Below are 24,214 nucleotides of genomic sequence, written 5' to 3'. Positions count from 1 at the left end.
CTTATATAGGTTTCCACTGGGGAAAGCAAAAACAGAATAGCAGTGAACATGGACAATACACCAGTATGCTCTAACCCTGTAATTTTTGGTCCCATATAGTAATTACATTGTCCTAAGCATAGCTACCAGTTTTCAAAAAGCTGAGTCAAGGGTGATCTCTATCATTCCCTAATGTAGATCTGTTATCCTACTACAGGCTGAGTATTCCTACTCTAAAAATCCAGAATGCTCCAAAATCTAAAACTTTTTTTTTTTTTTTTTTTTTTGAGACAGAGTCTCGCTTAGTCGCCCAGGCTGGAGTGCAATGGCGCGATCTCGGCTCACTGCAAGCTCCGCCTCCCGGGTTCACGCCATTCTCCTGCCTCAGCCTCCCGAGTAGCTGGGACTACAGGCGCCCGCCGCCTCGCCCGGCTAATTTTTTGCATTTTTAGTAGAAGCGGGGTTTCACCGTGTTAGCCAGGATGGTCTCAATCTCCTGACCTTGTGATCCGCCCGCCTCGGCCTCCCAAAGTGCCGGGATTACAGGCGTGAGCCACCGCGCCCGGCCCAATCCAAAACTTTTTGAGAGCTGACATCATGCTCAAAAGAAATGCTTATCAGAACATTTCACATTTTCAGCTTAGGGATGGTCAACAGGTAAATGAATCTAAAAAAAATGTGAAACCGAATACCCTTCTGGCTCCAAGCATTTCAAATAAGGGATATTCAACCTATACTTTCATATTGTGTTCTGCGAGGGTGCCCCCTGGTGTTACTTCAGATTAGTGTTTTTTAGAGAAAGATAACCTGAATGGAAAGCATCCTCTCTTTTGTTTAAAGGATTCTATTAAAAAAGAAATACATGACATTTTAAGCAGGGGGCTAAGGGAAGCCTCACTAAGAAGGCACTCTAGAGTAAAGAAGTAAAAGTGAGGGTGTCATTTGTGAGATTATCTGAAAGAAGCACATTTCAGGCAGAAGGAACAGTGAGAACTCCTGATTCAGGAGCCTGTGGGATGTTCATGGAGGCCAACGTGGCTGAAGTGGAGTGACCTGGGATTGGTGGTATAGCGAGGTGGGATGTAAGAAAAAGATTAGGCTGGGTGCGGTGGCTCACGCCTGTAATGCCAGCACTTTGGGAAGCTGAGGTGGGAGAATCACTTGAGGCCAGGAGTTGAAGACCAGCCTGGGCAACATAATGAGATCCTATCTCTACAACATAAAAAACAAACAAACAAACAAAAATCAGCCAAGTGTAGTGCCGCACACCTGTGGTCCCAGCTACTCAGAAGGCTGAGGTGGGAGGACTGCTTGAGCCCAAGGGGTTGAGGTTGCAGTAAGCCATGATTGCACCACTTCACTCCAGCCTGGGCAACAGAGTGAGACTCTGTCTCCAGAAAAGAAAATAAAAAGATTAAATCAAAAGAGTAACAGGATTCAGATCATGTTGGCCTTATAGGTCATAATAAGAACCTTGGCCTCTATTACATATTAAATAGAAAACCACTGAAGGGGCTTTTTTTTTTTTTTTTTTTTTTTTTTTTTTTTTGAGACAGGGTCTCACTCTGTCACCCAGGTTGGAGTGCAGTGGCTCAATTACAGCTCACTGCAGCCTCAACCTCCTAGGCTCAAGTGATCCTCCCAACTCAGCATCCAGAGTAGCTGGGCATAGGCACAGGCTACCATGTCTAGCTAAGTTTTATATCATTTCAACATGTTGCTCACGCTGGTCTTGAACTCCTGAGCCCAAGTAATCTGCCTGCTTTGGCCTCCTGAAATAGGATTACAAGTGTGAGCCACTGAGCCCAGCCACCTCTGAAGAGTTTTGAGCAAAATGCAGATGATATCTGACTCTCATTTTGACAGAACTACTCTATCTGTTGTGTCCTGAAGAAGGAGAAACAGAAAGACAGTGATATGGTTTGGCTGTGTCCCCACCCAAATTTCATCTTGAATTGTAACTCCCACAATTCCCATATGTTGTGGGAGGAACCTGGTGGGAGGTGATTGAATTATGGGAGCAGGTCTTTCCTGCGCTGTTCTCATGATAGTAAGTCTCACGAGATCTTATGGTTTTAAAAAGGGGAGTTTCCCTGTACAAGCTCTCTTCTCTTGTCTGCCACCATGTGAGACGTGCCTTTCACCTTCCGCCGTGACTGTGAGGCCTCCCCAGACATGTGGAATTGTAAGCCCAATAAACCCTTTTCTTTTGTAAATTGCCCTGTCTTGGGTATGTCTTTATTAGCAGTGTGAAAACGGACCAATACAGACTAATTAGACAGACTAATACAACAGAACCTGTTGCAATAATCTGTTAACATATGAGATGATGATGGCCTAGAACAGGGAGGAGGCAGTGCGATAGTGAGAAGTGGTAGAATTTTGGATGTATCTTCAAGGTTGTGCTTGCTGAAAGGTGACTGAACAGTGTAAGAAAAAGGGAAGCCAAGGATGAGTCTTAGAAGGATAGAACTGCCATTAACTGTTATAGGAAGGATCTCGAGAGGAGCAGAAATTCTTAAGATGTTGAGTTTGAGGCACCTTGTGAGACATCCCAGTGGAAATGCCCAAAAGACAGTCATCAGCATACACGTAATGAGTCATGAGACCAGATGAGATCACCAAGCGAGTGAGTGTCTAGAAAGGGAAATGATCCAGGGGCTGAGTCCTGGAGCATTCCAAAAATAAAAGCTAAGAGGTCAGGGGGACAGACAGAGGCACCAAGAAAGAAGACAGCAGGTAGAAAGACACAATGCAGCCAGGCACGGTGGCTCACGCCTATAATCCCAGCACTTTGGGAGGACGAGGTGGGTGGATCACCTGAGGTCAGGAGTTCAAGACCAGTCTTGGCAACATAGGGAAACCCTGTGTCTACTAAAAAATACAAAAATTAGGCCAGGCACAGTGGTTCACACCTGTAATCCCAGCATTTTAGGAGGCCGAGGCAGGTGGATCACGAGGTCAAGAGATCTAGACCATTCTGGCCAACATGGTGAAACCCTGTCTCTACTAAAAGTACAAAAATTAGCTGGTGTGGTGGCACGCGCCTGTAGTCCCAGGTACTCAGGAGGCTGAGGCAGGAGAATCGCTTGAACCCGGGAGGTGGAGATTGCAGTGAGCTGAGATTGCACCACTGTGCTCCAGCCTGGTGACAGTGTGAGACTGTCTCAAAAAAAAAAAAAAAAAAAAAAAATAGCTGGGGATGCTGGCACACGCCTGTAATCCCAGCTACTCAGGATGCTGAGGCAGGAGAACTGCTTGAATCCAGGAGGTGGAGGTTGCAGTGCGCTATCATGCCATTGGGCTCCAGCTTGGGCGACAAAAGCAAGACTCCATCTCAAAAGAAAGAAAGAAAAAAAAAATTAGCCGGGCATGGTGACATGCTCCTGTAGTCCCAGCTACTCAGGAGGCTGAATGGGAGGTTTACTTGAACCTGTAAGGTCAAGGCTGCAGTGAGCCGTGTTTGCTCCACTACACTCAAGCCTGGGTGACAAAGTGAGACCCTGTCTCAGAACAAAACAAAAAACAAACAAAAACACCCCAAACCATATTCAGTGCCAAATGCTAACGCCCAAATAGATTGTATAAATAAGAACATACGGGCTGGGCAAGGTAGCGCACCTCTGTAATCCCAGCACTTTAGGAGGCGGAGGTGGGTGGATCACTTGAGGTCAGGAGTTCGAGACCAGCCTGGCCAACATGGCGAAACCGCGGCTCTACTAAAAATACAAAAAATTAGCCAGGTGTGTTAGTGCATTCCTGTAATCCTGGCTACTTGGGAGGCTGAGGCAGGAGAATAGCTTGAGCCTAGGAGGCGGAAGTTGCAGTGAGCTGAGATCGCGCCACTACACTCCAGCCTGGGCAACAGAGCAAGACTCCATCTCAAAAAAAAAAAAATATATATATATATACACACACACACATTTATATATGTCTTCACCATTTACTCTTTGGTCTGTGTTTTAACAACGTTGAATCTACCCAGCAGCTGCTTCTAGGACTAAACGAATAAATGACATTTCTGATATCACAATGATTAAACACTGTTCTAAAACAATGGAATAACATCTGTGAAAAGGGGAAGAGTAAAAAAATAAGACAATGGAATGTATACAAAATAGAACTACAGAAATGAAAGGCAGAAGTGAACCAAAGTAACCAATGTAAAAAACAAGTCAGGAGAAGAGAATAAAACATATATTTCTTCAAGGCTTATTTCAATTCTTATGAAGCCTCCAATTCCCACAAGCTTAAAACACATATTTAATTTTAAAAAATAACTTTTTCCAATTGAATAGTAACACATGTATCTAAATATAAAGATAGCTACAAAATATATGTTTTATTATTTTAAGAAAAAAGTATAAGCTCACTGGAGAAAATTTAGAATATAAGAAAAATAATGGCCGGGCGCGGTGGCTCAAGCCTGTAATCCCAGCACTTTGGGAGGCCGAGACGGGCGGATCACAAGGTCAGCAGATCGAGACCATCCTGGTTAACACAGTGAAACCCCGTCTCTACTAAAAAATACAAAAAACTAGCTGGGCGAGGTGGCAGGCGCCTGTAGTCCCAGCTACTCAGGAGGCTGAGCCAGGAGAATGGCGTAAACCCGGGAGGCGGAGCTTGCAGTGAGCTGAGATCTGGCCACTGCACTCCAGCCTGGGCGACAGAGCTAGACTCCATCTCAAAAAAAAAAAAAAAAAAAAAAAAAGAAAAATAATTCTATCCCTCACAGTAAACTACTGTTTAACCATTTAAAAGCCTAGCTCTCAGAAAGGATTTTTACCAACTGCTAAAAGAATTGGAGGGAAAGAAAAACTTGCCGATATGCCTAAATGAACGTTCAAAGTTTCACCTTTCTTTTTAGAGTTAGGAAGTCACATTTTACCTACAGGAATGAATATATTTGGTTATAGGTGGGGCTGGTTCAAGAGTCACAAAAGCCGCACAGGTAATAAACACCTGTTTTCCCATGGGGAGGTTCAATAAAATTATTTTCAACTAGGAAAACAGGTTTTAGCTTTACCTGTTGAGGCAAATATTTGAGCTGTACACTGCAGGTTAATGAATGCTACTGGAGAAGTAACATAAAGAAGTCTGGAGGGAGGGAACCACCACCCATTGTCCTAACAATGCATGTTTCTATTGCTTTCTTGTCTTGAAGGCATATATATCATCCAAATGGACTAAGTTCTGACCAAAGTTCTACTTTAGGCTAGGCACTGCACTAGCTCCCACTTCTCTAAGTTGTTATATCTGTGGAATTTGATGGGACACCCAGTTCACAAAGTAATAAAAATCATAATGTATACAAGTCTCTTTAAGATTACCTTACTGTGTCTTGTTTTAGTTTCATATACATAATAAACTGGCAGCTCTGCTTCGGAGATGTTACATATCAGCAACTAACCTACTAATAAATGCAATTTGGCAATATGTAAATAGCCTTAAAATGTGTGAAGAAAACCAGAACGTATCACTCCAAAATATGCCTCTTTCACATAGAAATTATTTCTGAGAGGCCAGGCATGGTGGCTTATGCCTGTAATCCCAGCTACTTGGGAGGCTGAGGCACTAGAATTGCTTGAACCTGGGTGGCGGAGGTTGCAGTGAGCTGACACTACGCCACTGCACTCTAGCCTGGGCAACAAAGCAAGACTCCGTCTCAAAAAAAAAAAAAAAAGAAAGAAAGAAAGAATTATTTTTGAGCTGTAGGCAATTAGGAAGTAGCAAATAGAAGAAAAGCTTTCTCTATTCCCCTCTTTTCTGCCTAAAGGTAGGATACAAACTCTCCTTTATACACAACTCTACAGACTTAATAGCCCAGAGACAGCACCAGAGGAGTCTGCAAACAAACCTTACTCCATTAGTTTCCTCCCAAATATTTACTTTCCCAGTTTCTTTTTTTTGAGATGGAGTGTCGCTCTGTCGCCCAGGCTGGAGTGCAGTGGCTGGATCTCAGCTCACTGCAAGCTCAGCCTCCCGGGTTTACGCCATTCTCCTGCCTCAGCCTCCTGAGTCGCTGGGACTACAGGTGCCCGCCACCTCGCCTGACTAGTTTTTTGTATTTTTTAGTAGAGACGGGGTTTCGCCGTGTTCGCCAGGATGGTCTCGATCTCCTGACCTCGTGATCCGCCCGTCTCGGCCTCCCAAAGTGCTGGGATTACAGGCTTGAGCCACCGCGCCTGGCCACTTTCCCAGTTTCTTATCCTTCGAAGCCTAAAATCTCTTTCCTATGTTCTGCCCTTTTTCCACAAATGTATTGTTCTTTGTTGAAGATGCTACATAAGCCAGAGTTCTGAGCCACTGCTTTGAGTTACTTTGCACTGAGGTTTCTCCCACGCCACACACATTAAACTTGCTTTTCCCTTGTTCATCTATCTTTTTTTTTTTTTTTTTTTTTTTTTTTTTGAGAGGGTCTTGCTCTGTCACCCAGGCTGGAATGCAGTGGTGTGATCTCAGTTTACTGCAACCTGTGCCTCCTGGGTTCAAGTGATTCTGGTGCCTCAGCCTCCAGAGCAGCTGGGACTACAGGCACGTGCCACCACGCCCAGCTAATTTTTGTATTTTTAGTAGACACAGGGTTTCCATGTTGGCCAGGCTGGTCTCAAACTCCTGGCCTCAACTGATCTGCCTGCCTCTGCCTCCCAAAATTCTAGGATTATGGGCGTGAGCCACCACGCCCGGCAATCTATCCTTTGTTATAGGGTGTCTCAGCAAAGAACTCAGAGGTTGAAGAAAAAATTATTTGTCCTCCCCAACATATGCACACAAAGAATGTTCAAGTGTTGTTTATAATAGCAAAAAATGGATCAGTAACCTAAGATTCTAGTAAAAGGAAATCATTTAAACACTGGTGCTTCCCCACGATGAATTATTATTTAATCAGTAATTTTTTTCTTTTTGAGATGGGATCTCACTTTGTCATCCAGGCTGGAGTGCAGTAGCATGATCATAGCTCACTGCAGCCTCAAACTCCTGGGCTCAAGTGATCCTTCTGCCTCAGTCTCCCAAGTAGCTGGGACTACAGGAGCACGCCACAATGCCTGGCTCAATAAATAGTAAGACAAATATATGTTGATATTTTATAAGTAGTGAAAAATAACACATACAATGTGATCCCATTTCTGTAAGTTTATATGAAAAGTAATTATGCCAGGCTTCACCATCCTGTGAATGTCATACTTTCCTTCTTGCAGTCTTCTGATACAAGACTGGATTGGTTTAAATACTATTTTACTAGTTCCCCTTAAGGCATCTCTCAAAATATTTCTGAGTATCCTGAAAAAAGATGTGTCACATATTGGCCACCAAGTCTGTCACCTACATATACCATGCAGTATTCATCTTTCCACTGATTCTCACTTTACCATCACTACTGCCCATAAAGCCATGTGGAGAAACTTCTCCACTGCCAAATTCCCTGATACGCATGTGAATGTCAGAGCCAAAGGAATGAACTCCACAGCCACCCAAAGTTTCCACACATGGAAAAGAATGGCCTCCTCCCCTAAGAAGTTCTCAGTGGCCGGGCATGCTGGCTTACGCCTGTAATCCCAGCACTTTGGGAAGCCGAGGCAGAAGGATCACTTGATCCCAGGAGTTCGAGACTCGTGTGGGCAACATGGGAAGGCCTTGACTCTACAAAAAATTCTGAAAAATTAGCCATGCATGGTGGTGCATCCCTGTAGTCCCACCTACTAGGGAGGCTGAGGTGGGAGGATCACTTGAGCCTGGGAGGTCAAGGCTGCAGTGAGCCATAATCGCACCACTGCTCTCAGTGTGGGCGACAAAGTAAGACACTGTCTCTTAAAAAGAAAAAAAAGAATTCTCAAGCCTGCCAACAGATGCAAATAGATGTTAGGAAGAGAGTGAATGGTTTGCGCAAGCAGCTTTGATGCCCCAGTTACACCTGCCCACAGTGCCCTGTTATAGACATATTTACCAAGAAAAAAGACTAGCATATACCCGAATTTGTCAACAGTGGTTATCATTAAGTATTCTGGAAGTTCTTTCTTTTCCTTTCTTTCTTTTTTTTTTTTTTTTTGAGACAGGGTCTCACTCCGTCACCCAGGTTGGTGTGCAGTGGTGCCATCACAGCTCACTGCAGCCTCAACCTCCCCCGGCTCAGGTGATCCTCCCACCTCAGCCTCAGGAGTAGCTGGGGCTGCAGTTGTGCACCACCACACCCCACTAATTTTTGTATTTTTTGTAGAGACAGGGTTTCCCCATGTTGCCCAGGATGATCTCGAACTCCTGGACTCAAGCGATCCGCCTCAGCTTCCCAAAGTGCCAGGATTACAGGTGTGAGCCACCGCACCCAGCCATTTTTTTCCTCATACTTATTTTATAATGTTCTGCAATAAACAGGGTTTTTGAGTCATGAAAAAAAATTTTAAGTTAAAGAATGAAATAGACAAGTAGCAAATACATTACGGAGAACCATTTTCTTATTAAAGAGCAAACTATGAGAATAATTTCTTTCTTTTGTGTCAGTTTTGTTTTTGTTTTTGTTTTCTTTTTTTGGTAACCACCAGAATAGGCAATGTAAGAATACATTCTGAAAAATATTCACAGGCATCTGGCCTCTAATTCCGCCCCCAATGCCATCCTTCCTCCTGTCTCAGCGGTACTTACATTCCTGAAGACACTCTGTGTCTGTGCAGTAAGACTGGGACTGCCGTAACTACAATGAATAAGAAAGGGAAGTTAGCTATTAGACTTCAACAAAAGTGGACAAAAATTATTAGAAAGATCATGTTTTGGCCGGGTGCAGTGGCTCACGCCTGTAATCCCATACTTTGGAGGCTGAGGCGGGTGGATTGTTTGAGCTCAGGCATTCAAGACCAGCCTGGGTAACACAGCAAAACCCCATGTCTGCAAAAAATACAAAAATTAGCCAGGTGTGGTGGTGTGTGCCTGTAGTCCCAGCTATTCAGGAGGCTGAGGCAAGAGGATCACCTGAGTCTGGGAGGTGAAGGTTGCAGCGAGCCAAGATGGCACCATTGCACTCCAGCCCGGGTGACACAGTAAGACCTTGCCTGAAAACAAACAAAAAAAAATCATGTTTTGTTTTGTTTTGTTTTGTTTTTTGAGACAGGGTCTCACTCTGTTGCCTAGGCTGGAGTGCAGTGGTGCCATCCTGGGCTCAAGTGATCCTCCTGCCTCATCCTCCTGAGCAGCTGGCACTACAGGTGTGTACCACCACACCTGGGTAATTTTTTTAAAATCATTTTGTAGAAATTTTTAAAAAATCATTTTGTAGGGTCTTACTATGTTGACCAGTCTAGTGACGAACCATGTTTTGGTTATTATTATTATTATTATTAGAGTTTCACTCTTGTTGCCCAGGCTGGAGGGCAATTGTGCGATCTCAGCTCACTGCAACCTCTGCCTCCCAGGTTCAAGCGATTCTCCTGCCTCAGCCTCCTGAGTACCTGGGATTACAGGCACCCACCCCCACACCCAGATAATTTTTTTGTATATTTAGTAGACATGGGCTTTCACCATGTTGTCCAGGCTGGTCTTCAACTCCTGACCGAAGGTGATCCACTTGCCTCAGCCTCCCAAAGTGCTGGAATTACAGGCGTGAGCCACCACACCTGCTCACCATGTTTTGGTTTTTAATGAATGCTGTCCAAGAGTGTATCTTCAAAATCATACACAAACACAGAATACTCTGAGGGACTGTCTACTTTTTTTCCTACCCAAAATAATTTTCAAATATACTGTGATCTGTTGCAACTGACCCATTTAAATTAAATGATTTTTAAAAAACCACCCATGACACAAATTCTTGCTACCAATATATAATTAGGCATCCCAAAAGGAAAGTGCTGAACCGTAGAGAACTAGAAGAGTAAAACCTTTGTTAAAGAGATTTTTCTTCTCATTGAAAATTAGAAGCAGATAAAGGGAAAAAAAAACCCAGATTCTATTTGTAGAAAATGCATCTTTTCATTGAAAGGAAGCACAAAGAATCAGTGGTTGGATAGATAAGAAACCAATAAAAGGAGTTATGAGTGAAGGTACAATGGGGGAGTAGAGAAGAGTGACAGAAATAGAAGCTAAATTTTTCAATGTCTATCTTTTTATATAGTTTTAAAATCATGTGATTATCAATTTTAAAAAGAAAGTTAAAAAAGAAAAGGCCCATCTATCTATATTATAAACCATCCTTTTATGAGCATACAACCTATGCTGACAGATTTTAGGATGTCTAAAAATGAAAATCTCATAAACCTTAATATAGAAATGAATAAATAGTAAAGAGAATGAGGGGCATATAACTTTCCAAGTCAGTCTCATTACTAACTACACCCTCTCCATTAGAGTAGTAAGCCACACTTGCAATTGTTTGGGACGGCAACTATGGTGCAGTAGTGCTTAGCTGGTTCAGCATGACTCTGCAGAATGACAGGCCTAGATTTAAAGTCTGGTTCTGCAACTTTTTTTTTTTTTTTTTTTTTTTCTTTTAGAGACGGAGTCTCACTCTGTCGCCCAGGCTGGAGTGCAGTGGCACGACCTCAGCTCACTGCAACCTCCACCTCCCGGGTTCAAGCAATTCTCCTGCTTCAGCCTCCCTACAGGTGCATGCCGCCATGCCCAGCTAATTTCTTTTGTATTTTAGTAGAGACAGGGTTTCACTGTGTTGCCCAGGCTGGCGTCGAACTCCTGAGTTCAGGCAATCTGCCTGCCTCGGCCTCCCAAAGTGCTAGGATTACAGGTGCGAGCCACAGCACCTGGCCCTGCAAGTTTCTAAGTTTCAAGACCTTCGGGCAAGTAATTTAACACCTCTAAGCTTCAGTTTCCTCGTCTGGTAAAATGGGGATATAATATCACCTATATCTTTTTTTTTTTTTTTTTTTTTGAGACGGAGTCTCGCTCTGCCGCCCAGGCTGGAGTACAGTGGCCGGATCTCAGCTCACTGCAAGCTCTGCCTCCCGGGTTCACGCCATTCTCCTGCCTCAGTCTCCCGAGTAGCTGGGATTACAGGCGCCCGCCACCTCGCCCGGCTAGTTTTTTTTTGTATTTTTTAGTAGAGACGGGGTTTCACCGTGTCAGCCAGGATGGTCTCGATCTCCTGACCTTGTGATCCGCCCATCTCGGCCTCCCAAAGTGCTGGGATTACAGGCTTGAACCACCGCGCCCGGCCAATATCACCTATATCTAAGAGTACTAGTGAGAATTAAAATGGGTAACAGATGTGAAATGCAGTAACCACTCAAGAAATGTTAGCTTTTATTACTGTGCCATACAAATTACGACCTCAACTAAACAAGTATTGGAATTAACAACTAAACGAATCATTTTGTAAATTATTCGATGTTTGGAGCCAGGCACGGTGGCTCGTGCCTGTAATCCTAGCACTTTGGGAAGCTGAGGTAGGAGGATCGCTTGAGCCTAGGAGTTTGAGACCAGACTGGGCAACATGGCGAAACTCTCATCTCTACAAAATAGAAAAATTAGCCAGGCCTGGTGGCGGTAGACCTTGTTTCAAAACAAAAACAAAAACAAAAAAACTAGTCTTGTTTGAATAAGAATGAGAAAGCATTTTTTTTTTTTTTTTTTTTAAAGAGTCTCACTTTGTTACTCAGGCTAGAGATGAGTGGCGGAATCACAGCTAAAACAATCCTCCTGCCTCAGCCTCCCAAGTAGTTGGGACTACAGGTGCCACATTTTTGTACTTTTCGTAGAGATGGGACTTCATCATATTACCTAGGCTGGTCTTGAACTCCTGAGCTCAAGCGATCTGCCAGCCTCCACCTGCCAAAGTGCTGGGATTACAGGCATGTGCCACCAAGCCCAGTGAAGAAAATATTTTTTAAAAAATTAATTTTAATGAAATAGAAACAGGGTCTATGTTGTCCAGGCTGGTCTCAAATTCCTAAGCTCAAGCAATCCACCCACCTTGGCCTCCCAAAGTGCTGGGATTACAAACAGAAGTTAATGTGGATTTACTCACTGCCTTAATACAATTATCATTACTATGTATTCTTTTCTAGTCTTAAGATATGCAGACTTCCACATAATCGCAACTGTTGCAACAATTTTTTAAAATTATTTATTTATTTTTAGATACAGGGTCTCGCTATGTTGCCCAGGCTAGTCTCAAATTCCTGGACTCAAGTGATCCTCCTGCCTCAGCCTCCTGAGTAACAGAACACAGGTGTGCACCACTGTGTTGGGCAATTGTAATAAATATTTCTGGGAACTTGCTATATGCTAAATACTATACTAACAACTTTAATTTATTATCTTATTTGGTCCTCACCATGTTGGTCAGGCTGGTCTTGAACTCCTTACCTTGTGACCCGCCCACATTGGTCTCCCAAAGTGCTGGGATTACAGGTGTGATCCACTGCACCCAGCCTGTCACTCAGTAGTCTTTTTTTTTTTTTTTTTTTTTGAGACGGAGTCTCGCTCTGTCGCCCAGGCTGGAGTGCAGTGGCGCGATCTCGGCTCACTGCAAGCTCCGCCTCCCGGGTTCACGCCATTCTCCTGCCTCAGCCTCCCGAGTAGCTGGGACTACAGGCGCCCACAACCGCGCCCGGCTAATTTTTTGTATTTTTAGTAGAGACGGGGTTTCACCGTGGTCTCGATCTCCTGACCTTGTGATCCGCCCGCCTCGGCCTCCCAAAGCGCTGGGATTACAGGCGTGAGCCACCGCGCCCGGCCGTCTTTTTTTTTTTTTTTGAGACTGAGTCTCGCTCTGTCGCCCAGGCTGGACTGCAGTGGCACATCTCAGCTCACTGCAAGCTCCGCCTCCCAGGTTCACGCCATTCTCCTGCCTCAGCCTCCCGAGTAGCTGGGACTACAGGTGCCCACCACCACACCCAGCTAATTTTTTCTATTTCTAGTAAAGACGGGGTTTCACTGTGTTAGCCAGGATGGTCTCGATCTCCTGACCTCGTCATCCACCCACCTCGGCCTCCCAAAGTGCTGGGATTACAGGTGTCAGCCACGGTACCCGGCCGTCACTCAGTAGTCTTTAAGATGAACATGACTAGTGTTTTTCTTCAGCACTAATCTCTCCTCCTTCTACCAGGAAGAGGAGGAGCCTTCCCTTTGATGCTAAAAAAAAGAGTAATGTATCTATACTCTTTCCTGCTATATAAGTATCTATAGAACCAATTACTCACAATTGGTAATTAGAGAAATGATGCCAGTTTAATATGGAAAGTATGTTGGTTCTTAAGTATTTTTCCTAGGTAAAGGGAGCTGGAAAAGCAGGAGTCAAATTATGCCTTTCAGTAGAAAAGGATACAGTCTTTAGCTCACTGCTGGATAGACAGGAGCCTTTTTAGCCTTTTTTTTTTTTTTTTTTTTTTCTGAGACGGAATCTGGCTCTGTGTCCCAGGCTGGGGTACGGTGGTGTAATCTTGGCTCATCACAACCTCCGCCTCCTGGATTCAAGTGATTCTCCTGCCTCAGCTTCCCAAGTAGCTGAGATTACAGATGTGCACCATCATGCCCGCCTAATTTTTGTATTTTTAGGAGAGATAGGGTTTCACCATGTTGGCCAGGCCGGTCTTGAACTCATGATCTCAAGTGATCCTCCTTCCTCGGCCTCCCAAAGTGCTGGGATTTAGGTGTGAGCCACTGTGCTTGGCCTCCTTTCAGTTTTAAACGAAAAATGAGTGCCTGTGTACACATACTCACAAACACAATCAAGAATGAAAGAAATTATCAGGATCCTGGCTAAGAAAAGCAACTTCATCTCAGACCAAGCTACGGTGAGTCTTTGAGACATCTTGCCAAGAGCTGGTGTTGGATCCTTCTCTTCTGTGCTTGACGGCTACATTCCTCATATTCACAAACAGGCTAGAGATGAGTGGCGTAATCACAGCTAAAACAATCCTCCTGCCTCAGCCTCCCAAGTAGTTGGGACTACAGGTGCCACATTTTTGTACTTTTCGTAGAGATGGGACTTCATCATATTACTCTAGGCTCTGAATAATGAAATGCCAAAGTATCACAGCCACATTCCTAGTCCAGGACTTAAGGTGTTTGGCAAAGCAAAGTGTGCTGGGATATATATTCAATATGTTGAATTCAAACACCTATGACAGGTAAATCGTAGTCTTTTAAAGCATTCAGAAACTATGTATCCAGTATCCAGTAAAACAGGAGAATTTTAGTTTTGGGGGGTTTTGTTTGTTTTTTAAGAGACAAGGTTTTGCTCTGGTGCCCAGGCTGGAGTGTAGCAGCACAATCACAGCTCACTGCAGCCTACACTTCCCCGGCTCAAGCAATCCTCCCACCCCAGGCTCCCAAGTAGCTGGTACCACAGGTGTGTGCTACCACACCCAACTTGAGAATCTCACGGTTTTGATGCAACTCTTAAGCAGAGAGGCCTAATTTACAATGTATCTCAATTTTCTCTTACTTGGAGAAAACAGTGGTACTAGTGATGCTGATTTTGTCTACTCCAAAGGGAAACACTACCTTTAGTGTTCTCTTGTGAACTTTCTTTTTGTTATGTGGACAGGCTGAGAATTTTCCAAATCTTTAAGTTGTGGTTCCTTTTTGCTTAATAATTCCATCTTTGATTGGCTTCCCTCTTTTCAATTTTTGCTATAAACAATCTGGAGGAACCAAGCTATTCCTTCAACATTTTGCTTAGAAATCTCCTCAGCTAAATATCCAATTTCGTCACTCACAAGTTCTACCTCCCACCTAGAAAACACTAGAACACAAACATAATTCAGCTGAGTTCTTTGCTGCTTTGTAACAAAGATTGCCTTCTCTCCGTTGTCCAGTAACGTTCTTCATTTCTAAGACCGTATCAGAATGGCCTTTATTTTCTACTAAAATTCGGTACATGATTATTTATGTATTATGTAAGATGGAAGCTTCCTCTACCATTCTCCTCTCTTCTTGCTGAGCCCTCTCCAAAATTACCTTTAATGCCCTTATTTCTACCAACAGTCCCTCACAGCAAATATCAGCTTGTTCTAGCATACACTTAAAAACCCTTCCGGCCTATATCCATTACATAGTTGCAAAGTCACTTCCCCATTTTTAGGTATTTGTTATAGTAGCATCCCACTTTTTAGTGACACTTTTTGTCTTAGTTCAGGCTGCAACGACAAATACTTTGGGCCAGGTAGCTTACACACACACATTTATTTCTGACAATTATGAAGGCTGGGAAATCCCAGATCGAAGTTCTAGCTGATTTGGTTCCTGGTACGGGTCCTCTTACAGGCTTGCAGATAGAGGCCTTCTTGCTCCCTCCTCACATGGTAGAGAAGAGGATCATCTCTTTTCTGTCTCTTCTAATATGGGCACTAATCCTATCACAAGGCCTCTACCCTCATGAACTCATTACCTTCCAAAGGTCCCACCTCCAAATGCCAGCACGTTGGGAATTAGGGATTCAACATATGAATTTTGGGGGGTAGGTACACAAACATTTAGTCCATAGCATGTATATATACTATGATGCCTTCTATGTAAAACAAAAATATAAACTATATACATACGCATATGCATATTAAATTTCTAGAAGGAGTTGGGCGCGGTGGTTCACGCCTGTAATCCCAGCACTTTGGGAGGCCGAGGTGGGTGGATCATGAGGTCAGGAGATGGAGACCATCCTGGCTAACACAGTAAAACCCTGTCTCTACTAAAAATATAAAAAAATTAGCCGGGCGTGGTGGCAGGCACCTGTGGTCCCAGCTACTTGGGAAGCTGAGGCAGGAGAATGGCATGAACCTGGGAGGTGGGGCTTGCAGTGAGCCGAGATCTCGCCACTGCACTCCAGCCTAGGAGACAGAGCAAGACTCCATCTCAAAAAAAAAAAAAAAAATTCTAGAAAGATGTATGTGTCTATCTATATTTTCCAAAAACAGCCACAAAAAACAGACACAGAATTATTTTAAAGTCAAACATGCTCTTCTAGAATCTTGCCACTCCCCATTGAGAGGTGAAATCTAGCCAGACTCTGTGGCTCGTGCCTGTAATCCCAACACTTTGGGAGGTCAAGGCAGGAGGAATGCTTGAGCCCAGGCTATGGTTAAGCCATTGCACTCCATCCTGGGTGACAGAACAAGACCCTGTCAAAGAAAGAAGAAACGAGGAAGAAGGAAGAAGAAAGGAAGGGGGGAGGAAGGAAGGAGAGAAATCTATTTGCCCTCCTCTTGAACCTGGACAGGCTCGTGACTGCTACACCAAGAATACAGGAAAGGTGTTGTGACTTCTTAGACTAAGTTCTCTCCCTCCCCCATCTCCTCTCAGGAGGGATGCTCTCCCTTGGAACCAAGCCACCATGCTGTGAGGAGGCCAAGCAGCCACATGAAAAGGCCCTATGTAGACATTCTGAGAATACCGGCTAAGGTTCCAGCCACTCACCAGCATCAACTATCAGACAGTGAGTAACCAAGCTTCCAGATACTTCCTGCCCTCAACTTCTATGTCTTCTAGCTAAGAACACAAACAATGATCAGCAGACAAGCTGTATGAATTCCAGACACAGTCTGTCAGCTTAGTGAACGAAGTTAGTTCATGAACTTAGTTCTATGGAATTAAGTTTTGGGGAAATTTGTTATACAATAATAATAATGGGAATAATACACAAGAAACTGTTGGCTGAGGGTGGTGACTCACGCCTATAATCCCAGCACTTTGGGAGGTCAAGAAGGGAAGATTGCCTGAGGCCAGGAGTTTGAGACCAGCCTGGGCAACATAGAGAGACCCCATCTCTATTCTAAATAAATAAATAAAACATAACTTTACATCCTAAATACACAGTTCAAAATTGGTAAGACCAATTGTATTGCTAACCGTAGAAGGCTATGTGCCTTCTATGTCTTCTAGTGCCTGGATATTGATTTTAAAAAATGATTAAGATTTGAAACAAAGTAGTCCACTGAAATTTCCTTACTGATTAAAATAAAACTCGAAAGTTATCACACGATTAAAAAAGCTATCATAGCAACATGAAAAATGCAAAATACTATTAAATTGAGGAAAATATACATATTCCATAGTATCTAAAAACATATTTCTTAAAAAGATCTGGGAAAATACAAACCAATTCATCTGGGAACGTAGGAAATAAAAGCTAAGTATGGAGAAGGGAGTTCAGCCTTACTTTTAATGTACTGATATTTTTTGAAAGTACATGTTCATATATTATTTATATAATTAAATATTTTAAAAATAGAAACAAAAACAAAGAAAGAAAAATATTTTACAAAAGTTTTAACATAACTAGCAAAAATACATTTGCTGCATAGAGAACTCTCTCAAAGAAACCTTCCAGACACAGATATTTTTCTTCCAGGAAAGGTCCAACGGGCCTTAAAGTGACTTACGTAAGTATAGTAGACATCACAATTTACAGGGCATTCAGGCCTATAAAAAGGCATCTGACCAAGGGTCTCCCAAATCACATGTTTTTACAGTACTTTATTACAGAAACAAATTTATTTTATTTTTTCTTGAGACGGAGTCTCGCTCTGTCACCCAGGCTGGAGTACAATGGCACAATCTCTGCAGAGTGTAACCTCCGCCTCCCGGGCTCAAGCAATTCTCCTGCTTCAGCCTCTCAAGTAACTGGGATTACAGGTGCCCACCACCACATCCGGCTAATTTTTGTATTTTTAGCAGAGATGGGTTTTCACCATGTTGACCAGGCTGGTTTCAAACTCCTGACCTCAAATGATTCGCCCACCTCAGCCTCCCACAGTGCTGGGATTACAGGCGTGAGCCACTGCGCCTGGCCCAGAAACAAATTTCAATAAAGATGTAAAAGTTTTAGTTATGCTGTTTAGATTAAGAGTTGAAATACAGAGCTCAACAATTAAAACATAAAAATAAAGAAGATTACTTGCATTCCAAAATCTTAGATTCCAACAGAACAGGAAAAACACATGAGCATAATCCAAGTTCACATTTCTAAATCCATCTGCTCTCTCTTTCTAGAATTCTTATCATTAATAGAAGAAACTATATACCAAGACAGCCAGTGAAGCAGAACAACAGGAGAAGAGGGTGAAGCCAGAAGCAAATTATTTCAATGGAAGAAAAATCTCCGCTCCAGGTTGTTTTCATTGGTATAAGGATATGAGTTACTTTTTTAAAAAGAATAGTAGGCAGCCGGGCATGGAGGCTCACGCCTGTAATCCTAGCACTTTGAGAGGCAGAGGTGGGTGGATCACAAGGTCAGGAGTTCAAGACCAATCTGGCCAACATAGTGAAACCCTGTCTCTACTAAAAATACAAAAAATTAGCTGGGTGTGGTGGTGTGCACCTGTAATCCCAGCTACTTGGGAGGCTGAGACAGGAGAATCGCATGAATGCAGGAGGCAGAGGTTGCAGCGAGCCAAGATCGTGCCATTGCACTACAACCCAGGTAACAGAGTGAGACTCCGTTTCAAAAAAAAAAAAAAAAGAACACTAAAGTAGTTACAAGGAAATACCTGATTTTTCTTTTTCTTGTTTTATAAAGAATACCAGACAACTTAAAAGAATAATTTATGCCAGGCATGGTGGCTCACACCTGTAATGCCAGCACTTTGTGGGGCCAAGGCGGGCAGATCACCTGAGGTTGGGAATTTGAGACCAGCCTGACCAACATGGTGAAACCCCGCCTCTACTAAAAATACAAAATTAGATGGGTGTGGTGGCACATGCCTGTAATCCCAGCTACTCAGGAGGCTGAGGCAGGAGAAGTGCTTGAACCTGGGAGGCGGAAGTTACGGCAAGCCGAGATCACGCCGTTGCACTCCAGCCTGGGCAACAAGAGCAAAACTGACTCAAAAAACAAAAAAGAATGATTTATGATTAGACAGGGATTTTGTGTAGGCAACTTTCTATACTTATACTAGTATTCTACTACTACATCACTAAAAATCCATAGTTAGCACCTGGGCGTGGTGGCTCAGGCCTGTAATCTCAGCACTTTGGGAGGCTGAGGCAGGCGGATCACCTGAGGTCAGGAGTTCAAGACCAGCATGACCAACAAGGCCAAACCCCGTCTCTACTAAAAATACAAAAATTAGCCAGGCATGGTGGCAGGCGCCTGTAATCCCAGCTACTTGGGAGGCTGAGGCAGGAGAATTGCTTGAACCCAGGAGGCGTAGGTTACCGTGAGCCCTGATAGCGCCATTGCACTCTAGCCTGGGAGACAGGGCGAGACTCTGCCTCAAAAAAAAAATCCATAGTTATCACGGGGCATTTTCCCTATTAAATAACACAGAATTATATGTAACATGATGAAGATACCCAGATTGTCACTGAAAGAGATTCACTGTCATTGAAAGAAAGAATTCATCTATTCTTATCTACCTTTTTGAGTCCTTTTAGCCAGTATTATAAAGCACTAAATCTCTAATTAAAGTACAGTTATCCCTCGGCATCTACAGGGGCTTGGTTCCAGGAATCCCCCTCAGATTCCAAATCCAGACACTTGAATCCTTTATATAAAATTGTATAGTATTTACATACAATCTATGAACATCCTCCCACAGACAAATTGTCTCTAGGTTACTTACAATACTTAATACAATGTACAGGCTACGTAAACAGTGGTTATGCTATTGTTTTATTATTTGTATTATTATTTTAAAAATATTTTTGATTTACAGTTGACTAAATCCACGAATCCAGAAAGCACAGGTACGAAGGGCCAACTGTATAAGATTAGGAAAGAAAAAAGTCCATGATGTGAGATAATACCTCAATTTTTTAAGTGTTTCTGAACATTCCTGAGACAAACAGAAGCATACATACACCTGGCAAAATACAACTGCATTAAGAATAGTCTAACACTCGCTGTAACTCAATGATGTAATTAAATCATAGGAAGGACCCATGCCAAGTGAGTAAAATCTTGTCACCAGCACCCCAAAACGGGCATTCTTTGTACTGCAATCATATCAGTCTTGAACTTAAACACTATTAGTTTATAACATGTACTTTTTTTTTTAGACAGTCTCCCTGTCTCCCAGGATGGAGTGCAGTGGTGTGACAGCAGATCACTGCAACCTCCACCTCCCAGACTCAAGTGATTCTCATGTCTCAGCCTCCCAAGTAGCTGGGATTACAGGTACCTGCCACCATGCCCAGCTAAATTTTGTATTTTTAGTAGAGACTACTAACAACAGGGTTTCACCATGTTGGCCAGGCTGGTCTCAAACTCCTGGCCTCAAGTGATCTGCCTGCCTCAGCCTCCCAAAGTGTTGGGATTACAGGCGTAAGCCACCCCACCCGGCCCTATAATGTGTACTTTAAAATACCCCTATAATAACATAGAGAAGCTTAGTGAGGTGGCTCACAACTGTAATCTTAGCACTTAAGGAGGGTGGAACAGGAGGAAGCTTGAGGCTAGGTGTGTGAGACCAGCCTAGACAACACAGTGAGACCCCATCTCTACAAAAAAAAAAAAAAAACAAAAATTAGCCAGGCACAATGGTGTGTACCTGTAGAACCAGCTACTCCAGAGGCTGAGGTGGGAGGATCGCTTGAGCCCAGGAGTTCAAGGCTGCAGTGATCTACTATCACACCACTCCACTCCAGCCTGGGTGACACAATGAGACCCTGTCTCTGAAAATAAAAATAAAGGAAAAATACAGATAGATCAGAAAGATAGTCATTTGCCTCCCTTTTTTCTTTTGAGACAGGGTGTCTCACTTTGTTGCCCAGGCTGGTTTCTAAATTCTGCCTTCAAACAATCCTCCCGCCTCTGCCTCCCAAAGTGCTGAGATTATGAGCGTGAACCCAGCCAGATTTATATTCTTTGTACTAAAACTTACATATAAGCAGTGATGAGTGAGTAGTAAGAGAAGTGTCAACCACTGTTAGTGCCCATAAAGCTTCATGAGAGAATACTTTGTTTTATTTTTATAGATTTTTAAAAACATTCTGATGAGAACAAATCCTACCAATGTATAAATCAAGGTAAGGAGAAGTTTTATAAGAATTGTTGAACAGCTACATTGTAGTGTACATATAACTATGGTGCATTTAAAGATTTTTTTCTTCAGTGAAAAAGTTTTCTGTAACTACGATTTTTTTTTTTTTTTTTTTTTTTTTGAGACAAAGTCTCACTCTGTTGCCCAGGCTAGAGTGTAGTGGCACAGTCTTGGCTCACTGCAACCTCTGCCTCCTGGGCTCAAGCCATTTTCCCACCTCAGCCTCCTGAGTAGCTGGGACTACAGGCACACGTCATCACACCTGGCTAATTTTTTTATTTTCTGTAGAGAAGGGGTTTTGCCATGTTGCCCAGGCTGGTTTCAAACTCCTAGACTCAAGCGATCTGCCTGCCTCTGCCTCCTTTGGGAAGAGTGCTGAGTTCACAGGCATGAGTCACCATGCCAGGCCTGTAATTACTAATTTTTGTATATATCTGTATAAGATGCTTAGGAAGTTTTATTTTTAGGTTAATTATTTGAGTGGGTAATACATTCATATGGTTTTAAAATATAAAAATACAGTGAAGAGTATGCCTCCTGTTCCTTCCTCCTATTCCTCTACCCCACCCTTGATTGCATATATAGTGCTTTTTTTATTTGTTTTCTTTGAGTTTAGCTCTTATTGCCCAGACTGGAGTGCAATGGCGTGATCTCAGCTCACCGCAACCTCCGCCTCCTGGGACCAAGCGATTCTCCTGCCTCAGCCTCCTGAGTAGCTGGGATTATAGGCATGTGCCACCATGCCTGGCTATTTTCTCCACGTTGGTCAGGCTGGTCCTGAACTCCCGACCTCAGCTGATCCGCTCGCCTCAGCCTCCCAAAGTGCTGGAATTACAGGCGTGAGCCACTGGGCCCAGATGCATATATAGTGCTTTTTAAGGTGCTTAAAGGAGATCAACCGAGAAGAACACGATGCTGAAGAAACAGCCTGAAGCTAAATGGTCAGGATTGAACATGTCTCTGCCACTCTCTGGTCAGTTCCAACACCTGGGAAAAGTAACTTACTTCAGTTTCCTCATCTGTAAAAAGAAATCCTAGTTCTTACATCAGAGGTTTTCAATGGACTAGGCCCCCTTCAAACCCTCCCCACTGTAACCCCTGTCTGAGGTATAGCCCTTTGAACCTTTTTTATGTATTTACAAACACATTGTACTGACTTCAACAATACACACGCCTGCAAAGGCTTTTTATGGCACTCGCTAGCATTTCTCTGATACTTCTAAAATATCAGTTTATCAAATTCTCTTTGTATTTCTAATAATAGCTTTGTATTCTCACTGTCACCCAGGCTGGAGTACAGTGGTGCAATCACACCTCATCGCAGCCTTGCTTCCCAGGCTCAAGCAATCCTCCGACCTCAGCCTCTGAAGTCGCTGTGACTATAGGTGTGTGCCAACATGCCCAGCTAATTTTTGTAATTTTTGTAGAAACGGGATTCTGCCATACTGCCCAGGCTAGGCTCAAACAATCTGCTTTTCCTTGGCCTCCCAAAGTGCTGGGATTACAGGCATGAGCCATGGTGCCTGGCCCAGGTTTCCTTTTTTTTTTTTTTTTTTTAGCCTGCTTCTCCTCTCACTGGTTCCCCTATGCATCCAAATGACTCCCTTAGGGTATTCTGGACATCTGAGAAGCAGGTTTTTGGTTGTTGTGATTGGCTTGCATCCTACATGGCTTAAAAATGTCCTACTAGACGTTCACAAAAATGAAAACCCTGAGCCTATAATCTAACCTCATCTGACAGAAAAATATAAAGTAATTTTTAGATGGTATTGACTTTTCAAGGAATTTAACTGGACTTTAGCATTTAAATCAGGAAAAATTGTACTTAGTTTTATTTAAAGCTCTACCAAGACCTGTCCTCCATTTCAGAAAGTCATTGTCACTGGTGGTTTTTGTTTTTTGTTTTGAAACGGAGTCTTGCTCTGTTGCCCAGGCTGGAGTGTGCAGTGGCATCATCTAAGCTCACTGCAACCTCCGCCTCTGGGGTGCAAGCGATTCTCCTTCCTCGGCCTCCCGAGTAGCTGGGGTTATAGGTGCCCACCACCACACCCAGCTAATTTTTGTATTTTTAGTAGAGACAGGGTTTCACTATGTTGGCCAGACTGTCACTGGAGGTATTTAAACCCAACAAAACAAACATGTACGAGTCTGCATTTATAACCATAATGTTCATGATTTTTCCTGTTTGTGAGTATTTATTTCAGCTTGTCTTCTAACTACATCATGGTCCTTTTATTTTCTTCAACTACGTTGCCTGTTTTTCTGCTCACATTAGTGAAGGACTAGCTCAATGAACAGTTAGGGTATACAGACAGCTTCCCTAATCAAGGAAGTACGCAGGCAGGCTAAAGAGCCTCTTTTTTTTTTTTTTTTTTTTTTTGAGACGGAGTCTGGCTCTGTCGCCCAGGCTGGGGTGCAGTGGCCGGATCTCAGCTCACTGCAAGCTCCGCCTCCCGGGTTTACACCCTTCTCCTGCCCCAGCCTCCCGAGTAGCTGGGACTACAGGCACCCACCACTTCGCCCAGCTAATTTTTGTATTTTTTAGTAGAGACAGGGTTTCACCGTGTTCGCCAGGATAGTCTCGATCTCCAGACCTTGTGATCCGCCCGTCTCGGCCTCCCAAAGTGCTGGGATTACAGGCTTGAGCCACCGCGCCCAGCCCTAAAGAGCCTCTTAACTCTCAAAGTAAGGAAGACTTCATTACAAGACTTTATAGTACATTTCATTCCAAAACCAAGCGTTTTTTCTCTTCCTTCCTACTTTATTTACAGCCACTGTAGAGAGTCTGGGGTTTCCTTGGTTTCCCTCTTGGTCCTTAACATACAACTAGGAATCCTCCCCCAGAAAAGTTTTCTACTTGTCTTAGACAACAACTCTTGTGGTTTTAGCCTGGTAGCAAAGGCCTAAGCCAGTTACTTAATATTGCATAGAAGGGAAAAGAGGTACAACAGATCCAGCTACTCAGTAGACCTATTCCTCCTTTTTGCACACACTGAAAGGTTTTGCTTTCTGTTTTGTTTGGTAGTTTTAATTGTTTTAGTTATTCATGTACACAATTTAGAGTCAAACAGTTCTGTAAGGTTTGTTCTGAAAAATAGTAATTTTTCATCCTCCTACCCACTTCTGCCTCCAGAAGCAACCATTTTCAACTTTTAGCTGATTGTTTTACTGCTTACCTCCATGTCTTTTATATATAAATATGCATTATTGCAACTTCTTGATTTTTCCATGTTAAACAATATCCACAGACGTACCAGTACAGAGTGTGAAGATCTACTTCTCCCTGACCTCGTGTATACTTTCCATCCCCTAAT

The 24,214-nt window shown here is 43.2% G+C and overlaps 1 protein-coding gene across 2 annotated transcripts in view; it reads right to left on the bottom strand.

Moving 5' to 3' along the window:
• The window catches only part of LOC105487728 (small integral membrane protein 14), a 91,850-nt gene that overhangs the window by 26,243 nt on the left and 41,393 nt on the right, over positions 1 to 24,214 (bottom strand). For both annotated transcript variants that reach the window (XM_011751349.2, XM_011751350.3), the window contains exon 3: positions 8,617 to 8,665. In XM_011751349.2, coding sequence (XP_011749651.1) covers positions 8,617 to 8,665 — 49 coding nt within the window. The remainder of the gene's footprint in view (positions 1 to 8,616; positions 8,666 to 24,214) is intronic.

Source organism: Macaca nemestrina, chromosome 3 (assembly GCF_043159975.1).
Source record: "Macaca nemestrina isolate mMacNem1 chromosome 3, mMacNem.hap1, whole genome shotgun sequence".
Lineage (NCBI taxonomy): Eukaryota > Metazoa > Chordata > Mammalia > Primates > Cercopithecidae > Macaca > Macaca nemestrina.
This window is presented reverse-complemented; position numbering and strand designations above follow the sequence as displayed.